At 36.9% G+C, this 10,321-nt stretch overlaps 1 protein-coding gene across 1 annotated transcript; it reads right to left on the bottom strand.

Annotated features, from left to right (window-relative positions):
- Positions 1-3,783: 3,783 nt before the first annotated feature.
- Positions 3,784-9,439, bottom strand: LOC127953422 (zinc finger protein 239-like). The gene is made up of 2 exons (XM_052552668.1): positions 9,049-9,439; positions 3,784-5,676 (listed from the first exon to the last, which is right to left on the bottom strand). Exons 1-2 carry the CDS (start codon positions 9,104-9,106, stop codon positions 4,865-4,867), a joined length of 870 nt encoding a protein of 289 aa, XP_052408628.1. The 5' UTR covers positions 9,107-9,439; the 3' UTR covers positions 3,784-4,864.
- Between the last annotated feature and the right edge of the window lie 882 nt (positions 9,440-10,321).

Here is a 10,321-nt window from a genome sequence, read left to right on the forward strand (position 1 = left end):
TTAGATTGGTCGAGGGCAACTTTTTGAGATCCTCCATGCAGAATGCAGAATGCTTGGGCTGCGTCCGAAATCGAACACTTCCCTACTATATAGTATGCAAAAAACAGTACATGAGCAGAGTAGTATGTCCGAAATCATAGAATTAAAAAAATAGTAGGCGAAAAGTACCCGGATGACCTACTACTTCCGGCGAGATTCCGAAGTGCGCATACGATGGACACTTTACTATCCCATGATGCCACGGGGGAGGAGTTGTCATCGTTATATTTGAAAATGGCGGAAAGCGGAGACGCGACTCTATTCAAGAGTACGTTCTTTATAAAACAATTTGTGTTTTTTTTGTGGTTAAATTGTATTAGTTTAACATCATATAAATAAACAATTGCCTTGTTAAAAAAATGTAAATTGAGGGTGTCCTTTTCCAGCATATTCTGAAAAAATATAGTTTTATCATTATTATTACAGAATAGTCCGAGCTAATGTAAATCATCTAGCTAACACTGTATTCTTTAAACAAAGTTTAAGCAAAGTTTAAGGTTTTGAGTAAGTAACGTTATACAAGACAAATGTAATATGATAATTTATTCTAGTGTAGATTCAATAGTAAGTTAGTTGTAGAAGTAAAAATTTATATACAAGCTCTTACTGCATTCCTTTTATGCTTGATTTCTGTGCATTTATTGCAGAATTTATCACAGAGCCGAGGCTAGAGGGCAAAATGTCTGCTCTTCAGATAAAAAGAAAAATGGGAGAATCTTTAACCCCTTAACTGTCACTCACATTTTTGAACATAGACTTTGTAGACTTTGATAGACTTTGATCCAAACTTACATTTTTATAATTCATGAATGAAAATATTTAGTTACATGATATTGATGTACCATTTACATGATAATGCAATGTCTGATTTTAAAATGGGTTTTAAAGGATGAATTTTGAGATTTTAAGTTTTCAGTCGATATATAACTTGTGATATAATGATTTCAAAAATGTGATAGAGAAAAAGTCAACAAAGAAGTCTTTTTTTTTTTAAACAAAGGTCAAAACTCCAAAACTTGAGGGTGCACTCTTGTCATAAATTAATCTATTACTTTTCCTACATAATTTTGATTAAAAAAAAACATTGGTAAAATATATATTTGGGAGTCTTAGACCTTTCCAACGATATATAGTTTGTCAAGATTAGATTAGATTTGATTGTAATATAGTGAAGTAAATGTAGGCATCCCACAGAGGGGACAGGTGACAGTTAACAAAAGCAGCATCCTGGAAATGGTATTCTGCCATGGATGAGGCAATAGGGGGCAGACCTTCCATCACACCACCCACCCTTATTGCCTCATCTGGCCCGGATCTTCCTGTTACCTCTCCATCCTCAGTGAGGAAAAGGAAAAATTTTGAGGAGCTGATCCGAGAGATGGAGGAGAGGGAAGCTGGGGAAAGCGATGAGCTGCCTCAAAATCCCCTGATGACTGCCTTGCTCATTCTGTGCACAAATGTCGTGCACAGTAGACTTCAGGATGTCAAAGGCGAGTGACACTAACCGGTATGATGCTGCATGGGCCAGCCAGTACAAGAATACCAGCACCTCAATGTCCTTTTCCCAGCCATGGTTGCATTCAGGTTTCACTGCAGCAATCAAGGATTGGATGGACTGCCGTGAAAGTCGGAGTTTGGGGCGGAGGTCAGCTCCATCTTCAAAATACAGCCGAAGAATTGGCACAGCAGCATTCAGGTGGCAGTAGATTGTAGGGCTCGCAATCTGTAGGCATGTATATAGTTTTATTTTAGAATACAACTTTAATTAACAAGATACTTGTTTCTTGTGTTGGCTTATTTGTAAATATAGTATGTCTGTATTTATATATATATACGATCCGTTTCTTATGCATGATGTATTTGAATATATATATATATATATATAATGAAGACATCAGATGTAAAAGCCTCTAAGTGTCAATTGAAATTTTCTCCTAGTATTATAAATATGCCAGTAAAATTAAATAAAAATGTATCTTTATTGATTCATTCATTGATGGTAATTTCACAAGCTGTACTATATATATATATATATATATATACACAGGCACACTGCGTGTGCTATTACCATCAATGAATGAATCAATAGAGATACACACATAAGTTACATATGTAACGTTCTCTATTGATTAATTCATGTTTATTCATCAATGGTAATAGCACAAGCAAATAAATTACCTTTTCCTTGCCAAAAATCAACATCTGTCATCGTTCACAGGTTTGTGTGTTTTTCTGAGGTAAAATTTATTAGCTAAATAAATTATGATACTTACGTTATTTGAGAAATTCCGTAAAAGTTCCCGATGCCTCCTCTGGATTCTGAGCTCGAACAATGTAAAAACGGTGATGAAGGCAGAAAGTAGAACTAAAAACATCGCTTGCAGTTGGTGCAGTCAGTGGAATGGGCTCTTTCAATTTTCGCTGTTATGATAGCGTATGTCACGTGACATTTCTAATATGGCGCATGTAGTACGTCCGGACTCCATTCATACTACCCGCATTCATATTATATAGAACATACTTTTTAAACGGTCGTGAAGTGCATTCTAATTTAAATGTAGTACCTACTCACATTGTACGCGATTTCGGACGCAGCCTTGGAGCCACAAAATGGCGGCAGTGGAGCAAAGAAAACGAGCATAGACTGTGCATCGATCGATTTAAGATTCAAACTCTCTTCGATATAAAAACGTACCTTGTGTGAGTCCTTGTTTTTAATGTTGTTCATATTTTATACGAGCAAGAATACAATGTTTCCCCAATATCCACACGATTGCAAGTGTGACATTGCTTTTAATAAATCAGTTTATTAACTGAAAATTTTCAATAAATGAAAAGGTAATATTAAGTGATGCTCATTTTGAACAGTAGGTTATTGTCAGTATTTTTTACTCTATTTTGCAGTGAAATAATTGTTTCAACAAAAGCCACAGCAGAACTATTGTGCATCTCCAACACAGCTCTGTTTCATGAACGAATTGTGAGAGTCAATGATTCATTCATTAATACAATTAGTTTCTAATGAATTAATCGATGGCTCACTCATAAAGACATCGACTTACTGCCACCTACTGGCTGTTTTTAATTTAATATTTAAAATAATTACTCTCTATTTAACATTTTTTAATTAAAAGCATTATTCATTTTATAAAGGCAAAAATGCACTTGATTTAAGGGGCAAATTTTGTCCCTTAATGGAGAAGGGTCACCTGCAGTCCAAGTGGACGAGAGGGGGTATGCAGAAGAATGTTAAATGCCTCGGGGGGGACGCCCCTCTAAAAATTTTGAGAACCACTGACTTGTAATAAATGAAGTGCCGCTCATCGATAGTTTTATGAAGTTGGAACAGTGTTTGTCTAACATCACCGTCTTGTATTGTGTGTCCTTGTATATACAGAGCATGACGGCAAAGCTATATAAACACGGGGACCTTAAAACAGATGAGCAACAAGTTATAACCGGTACATCCTGTTGTGAAAATTTCTTTATGCATATTTTTTAAACTTGTAATGGCTATTGCAATAATGTTGTTGTAGTATTTATCGACAACATGGTTCTGGGTTCTTACAGCATTACAGTCATAGGCAAAGGTTAAAGAACAGTCTTAACTTTTGTCCATGTCTGTAATTTCTACAGTTGATTCCACATTGCTTCATAATATAAAATGTGTGTAAACACATAGTTAAAAAAAAAATGATATCACCTATAGAGTATTTATGTTACAGTATTATCTTATATGTAAAAGACTTATTTTAGTCACTGTATATGATGTAAAATATACAAAATTACCCATTGGAACATATAAACATTTGAACATTAAAAGGTCCCATGACATGACATTTTTAATATTAATATGAGTTCCCATAGCCTGCATATGGTCCCACAGTGGCTAGAAATTTCGATAGGTGTAAACCAAGCCCTGGGTGTCCTGCTGTGCCTTTCAGAAAATGAGAGCTCAGACGGGATTGACTGATTAGTGATTTCTGATGTGAAGCTTATTATTCAAGTTCACACAGACTTTATTTCCAAATCATTTAATACAGTTTATGCATCAGTGACTCAAGCCAGTGGCTAAACAATCAACTTCACATTGTTTTTCTTAATAGCATAGCATGAAACAAATCTGTTATTTAAATTGTCATTAAACTACAAAGAGCAAAGAAGCTCCCTTTATAGCTGTCAATCACACATCGCGAGTATATCTGCACACTTGCCCAAACTGACGTTATAATGAATAATGCTGTTATGCGTCACGATCATCAGCTGGAGTGCCCATGAACTCCTACAGAGGGCACTCCACTCAAGACTCTGGCATCTTGTATTTCCCAACTCCATTTCCCATAATCCCATGCATATGGCTAATCACAACCAGGTGTTCCCCATTACCACTCCCCTATATAAACTCTGTTTGGACTTTCAATTATTGCAAAGTCTTGTTTAGTTCTTTTTGGCATTTCCGAGTGGTTTCCCTTTGTTTGTTCCTTCCGTGTTTGACTTTGGATTGTGTATATGGCCTTTGATTCTCTGCCACCTGCCCCGACCTTTGTCTGGTACTGTTTCTGATTTTGGATGTCCCCTGCATACCTGACGCTGTTATCTGATCATTGCCTGTTTGACTACTCTGTAAATAAAGTACTGCACATGGATCCGAACGTCTCTGACTCCCCGTTAAATTATGCTGCACAACGAAGCTCTTACTGTATTCATGTCGATGTTATGTTTGCTGTTAGTTATGGTGAAAGCATTTTGTGAGAGAAAACGTATTGCAATGACAAGATCACTGCATACATGCGATAAACAGATTCCGTCTGCTCAAGGCATTTTCTTACTGTTTCTCACTGTGAATGTTTTTTGTATGTCTGTGTAGAGCAGATGAATGTCCGAAACGCTTCCCACATGCAGTGCAGTGATACGGTTTCTCTCCAGTGTGGATCCTCTCATGTGTTTTCAGACTTGATGAATCACTGAATCTCTTGCCACAGTGTGAACACTTGTAAGGTTTCTCTCCAGTGTGAATCCTCTTGTGCTGTTTTAAACTGCTTGCTAAAATAAAAGTCTTTTCACACTCAAAACACTTGTACTCTCTCTCACCAGTGTGTGTTTTCCGATGTGCTCTCAAACTTTGTAAACTTGAAAAACTCTTTCCACACAAACAACATGAATGTGGCTTCTCCTTTGTATGAACTCTCAGGTGTTTTCTCAGGTATGAAGCAATCAAAAATGTTTTGCTGCATTGATCACATGTGTACAGTTTGTCTCTAGTGTGAATCCTCTCATGTGTTCTTAGGTCTCCTGACCGAATGAATCTCTTGCCACAGTGTGAACACTTGTATGGTTTCTCTCCAGTGTGGATGTTCATGTGTTCCTTAAGATTTGATGACTGTTTGTAACTCTTCCCGCACTGATCACAAATGAATGGTTTCTCTCCGGTATGAACTCTCATGTGACGCTCAAGACTATGCTTTCTTTTCAAAGTCCTTCCACACTCAGTGCATGGGAAAGATTTCTTTGCTGTTCTTTTAATTAAGTCTTTCTGTTTGGTCTGAGACCAACTCAAAGGTTTTCCTATAGTTATAGCCTGATTTTCCCCCTCAGATTCACTCAATTCTTCATTCTCTTCATTTTCTTCGATCAACTCTAAAAAAAAAAAAAAAAAAAAAACATTTAAGGTTATTATTTTTATAAATCATACTTCCCTGGATTTTTTCTATGAATGAGGTACCCTTATTTTTTAAAACATTATAGACAAAAAAATCCACGTTTCTATAAGAAGAACTATAAAATATGTTTGATCCACTGCAAAAATGATCATGAAATCATTTATAAAATAAGTAAAATAAATAAAAGCTCAGTTCAGTGAAAGTGTCTCTTTCAGGGCTCCAGACGAACACGTTAGCAGTAGCACCAGACCCAATAAATTCAACAGATGGTGACGGCAGAAGCAGGTTTGTTTTACATCCAGATGTAAAAACTTCTATCTTGCTCAGACGCATAGCAGCTCCAGGTTAAGACTAAAGTAGCCTAATGTTACCCCTTCAAATAACTACACTCTTAACAAGACTGTCTTTTTAGGCAAGTACCTAGGTGTCATGTGATTAAAATACTTTAATACGACTGAATTTGTATTTAATGTGATCCCAATTCATATAAAACTTTACCCTTTCATTCCAACAGTTATTGAAACAGTGAATAAAAGTGAGCAAATCTTCATATGATCAAAGAACATGAGAGGCTTTGGTCTACTGCACATAAAGCACTCTCAAAAAACGTCTCAGGATACGAATGTAACCATGGATGCCTGAGTAGGGAACGAGACACTGCATCCTCTAGGGAGCCCTATGGGGAACACCTCGTGGTGACCCGTGTCTGAAGCATATAATGAAAAAACACCATCTTGTTGGCCGACGACGTCACTAAAGCCGGAACTATAATCAGGCACCAGAAGAACACATCATTCTCTTCTTCATCTGAAGCTTGTGTCCAAACAATGGAGCTAGAGGACGCAGTTCAAAGTTCTCTTGAAAGGGAATGCTTATTATAATCAGCGGTCTACACTGTATATTTTCTATTGCACGTACATCTGCACTTATATTTTTATGATGAGTAAATTCAACAAGAGAGTGCAGACTTCCTCCGACGAACCATTCAATGAACAAAAATCTGGTGTTTCAGTGATGAGTAATTTGAACACCTCTGATTGGCTACATAAACTCAACAGAATCATGTGTGATTGGTTATAATGCGCAATGCTGTAAAAATAAAACAAATATGAAGCAGCATGCAGAGATCTAATGGTGCAATTGACACTTAATTATTTGTCAAAAAAAGATAAAAATGGGGGGGGGGGGGGTGCAAAAGATCACCAAAAATAGGCTAATATTATAATGCTATGCTATTTTGCTTATTTGTTGTTACATATGGGACAACATACATTTTCTCTCCAAACTCTTAAACATAGTTTGGTGTTCTACTACATTAATTATTGTATTTAAAAAAATTATTTGGCTGAATTTGTTAAAGTTGATGTAAAATGATTTTCATTTAGAGGAGTCAGAAGGGTTATCCCATTATTATTATTTCTCTTTTAAAAGGTTTTACAAACCCAGAAATTAGTGAGGATATAACATGACTATTTCTGTCACAACAACATGTTATTAGCATTAGCTACTTCTGGTTTTCTACATCAACGCTGTGTGATCTGTTTTATAACAGATATTGCTGATGTTTGCACTTATTCAAGCTGCGCTCAGTTATTGATCCGAGCTGATAAGCCGCTCAAACTAGAAGCACTGTTTTGTTACACTTTAGTTTAATTTGCCGTTTGAAGTTTCTCATATGCAACAGATACATGGCAGCAGGGGCGGACTGGGACCAAAAAGTGGCCCTGGACTTCTTGGCCCACAGCAGCCCACCACATCATGATGCATCCGCCCCTGTTTTGATGTCATTTATTAATTACATTTTTATGTATACAGTTTGGGAATTTTAACCAAATGAGAATGAGGAGTTGTCGTCATAGCACAAAGCCCCTCCCTCGAAATCACAGTCTCCGCCATGTTAGCAGGATATGTGTTGTTAACTCGGTAGTAGAGGAGGTTCTTGCAATTCTGCACTGTTTTACCATGACTGGAAGTTACTGCTGCGTTAAAAACTGCTCCAGTACCTCACAAGACACATATGGACAACATAGGAACAATGGAATACAGTTTTTTTTAGGTTACACCAAGCGCAAAACAGCGGTATTTGGAGAAGCTCTCAAGCGGCACAGAGACCTGGACCATTTACCTCCATGCACACATATGGGCATTGGGAATTATATTGTTTTTGGTGCAAGTTACTGCACAATGCAGGAGTTTAAAAGCCACAAGTCTTTCTGCTGTACCTGGGTCCATCTAAAGCAGGTGAAGAAAACAGTGTTGTACTGGCCAAAGTAAGTTTATTCACATGCGTTTTAGTAGATTGTAATTACATTGCATTTAGAATGCACTTCTTGACCAAAATGACAAAGTAATTAACTGCGACTGTTTCGTAAACATTAGATTGTAACATGTTTTGATGTAGGTTAAAGCTGTGTATGTTTAGTTATTATTTGATTTTAGCCCAGTGACACATACTGTACCAGGTTTTTTTTGTTGGGGGCTGCAAAGTGGACAAACCAGTTCTGGCTCAGCTAGGGTAGTTAAATGTGTGATTGCGAGATGTAAATGTCCGGGTTAGATTAAAGCCATTAACAGAGTGAAAAGAACTTTACTTTCTTCCTTTTCTTTCGCGTATTCGTAGATCTGTCTCGATCTGTTCCACCGACAAAATAAATGCGCAAAAATGAAAGTGCTCTGAAATGTTTAGTCGCGCCTCTGTGAAGTTCTGAAGGCAATGCCCCTGGCAACAGATAGCGTATCCTGCCACCATGGCCGATCGGCTTAGACCCCTCCCAAATCAACCCAAATCGGCACGTGACTCCTCACTCTCAATAGAGCAACATACAAATCATGCATGAAATAGAAGTTTATAAACTCAAACGACCGCTTTCTGTGCTTTACAGATGATGTTCAGTGATGGATCATCTTTGACTTGGTAATACAAGTTCATGATCCTGTGAACAGATGATTCTTTTGAGTCAAACTTTTAAAATAATCATTTATTTTGTTGAACGAAACCAAACTGGATAGATCTGAGGTTCAGATCTTGAATATCTTGATGTAAAATTCCTAACTTGATTCGCATTGTTCACTCGCTTGAAGGGGTGAAACGGATCGTAGTTGATCATTTGCACTTGTTTCTAAATCTTGCAGATTCAGGTGTTTTAAACAATTCGCATGCGTTTGGAGCTTGCTTGCACTCGTTCAAAACACGCGCCAAGAACAGTTTCAGACAATGGGCTTACACAGAACTGATTCGTTTTTCGCATATCGTAACTTCTGAATGAACACATACACACACACACACACACACAATTATAATCTATAATCATCAGCACTATTATTAAAAGGAAGAAAAATAAAGAGCCACCTGTTTGTTGTTCAGTATCTTCAGTGTGTTTGATTCTGCAGGATTCTAGATCTCTCATCTTCTCTCTTTCCTCTTTAATAAACTCAGTATTTTCTGATTTCAGCCCTTCCGGATGATGCGATGCTCGTCTTCACTTGTGAACTGATGGGAATATTCCAGTATTTATGGTGAATTGCTGTGGGTGGAGCTTCATGATGATGCTATTCTTGTAGGAGGGTCTTAATTGAAGGTGATTTGCAGCATGTGCGGAGCTGCTTTAATACAACATACTGCAGATCGTTTTCACAGGACAATATAAATGATGTATTAGGGCTGGGCGATAAATCGATTTTATCTTTTAACTCGAATTTGACGTTAAGGGTGATTTGTTTTTAATGAAAATCAGTTTACTCTTTAACTTTCACCACTGGCTCTCCCCTTAGGCTTCCGTAGTTCAGAGTGGGCTCGCCCTAAACCCCCTTTCCTCACAGCCGCACACAGACAACATGACAGGTAACAGCGCAGAGCTCGTTCCAAAGAAAGGCACTGTTTCATCCATTGTTTGGAATTGGTTTGCTTTTTTAGTGCACACACGAATAACAGAACGAAAACTCACGCTTAATAATAAAGAGTGACGATGGCGGAGAGAGCAAAACGTTCCAAAGTGTGGTTATACTTTACTAGCGTTAGGGTGACCAGGATGAGATTATTCAAAGATCAACAGTCTGTCTAGTGTGCCACAAAAAACACCAACATTAAAATCATGAACTCAAATGTCAAATGTAAAAAGAAAAAAAAGAAAAAAAAACAATGACTGTTGTTGTAACAGTGCGTAAATCAGACCTTTCTGTAATGCTAACGCTAATGAGTTTAAAGTTTTGTTAGCACTTTATGAATACCACTGTGACAAGTATGTATTTTTGTAATAGATCTAATTTTGTCATTTTGGTTACATTTATTTAACCAAAAGTTTTTTTTATCAAAGAGGGACACACTATTTTATTTTTTATTTATATTTTAATTTATTTTGAAGGTGCATTTTGTCACTGTAAGTTTGAAGTTATTAGAAAACTGATAAGCTACATTTTCACTGTTTACAATGGCAGTGCCTGCCTTCTCGTTTACAAGCATGTTTTGAGGCTTGTTTCCTGTTACACTTATGCACAAAGGGGAAATTTAGATTAAACGGCATAAGTGAAAATCAGAACAAAATAAAGAGTACATTTGTTTAGAGCAATTTCTTTGTCGGTTGTAGTTTGTTTTAAAATAGAAAAAAAAAATCGATTAAAATCGA

This window comes from Carassius gibelio, chromosome B3, assembly GCF_023724105.1.
Source record: "Carassius gibelio isolate Cgi1373 ecotype wild population from Czech Republic chromosome B3, carGib1.2-hapl.c, whole genome shotgun sequence".
NCBI lineage: Eukaryota > Metazoa > Chordata > Actinopteri > Cypriniformes > Cyprinidae > Carassius > Carassius gibelio.

What these genes read in the sequence shown, in the direction of transcription:
- LOC127953422 (XM_052552668.1), bottom strand. Translation starts at nt 9,106, where the DNA reads ATGAGAGATCTAGAATCCTGCAGAATCAAACACACTGAAGATACTGAA. An exon ending in AGATACTGAACAACAAACAG is followed by an intron (nt 5,677 to 9,048) that starts GTGGCTCTTTAT and finishes TTTTTTTTTTAG; the next exon opens with AGTTGATCGAAGAAAATGAA.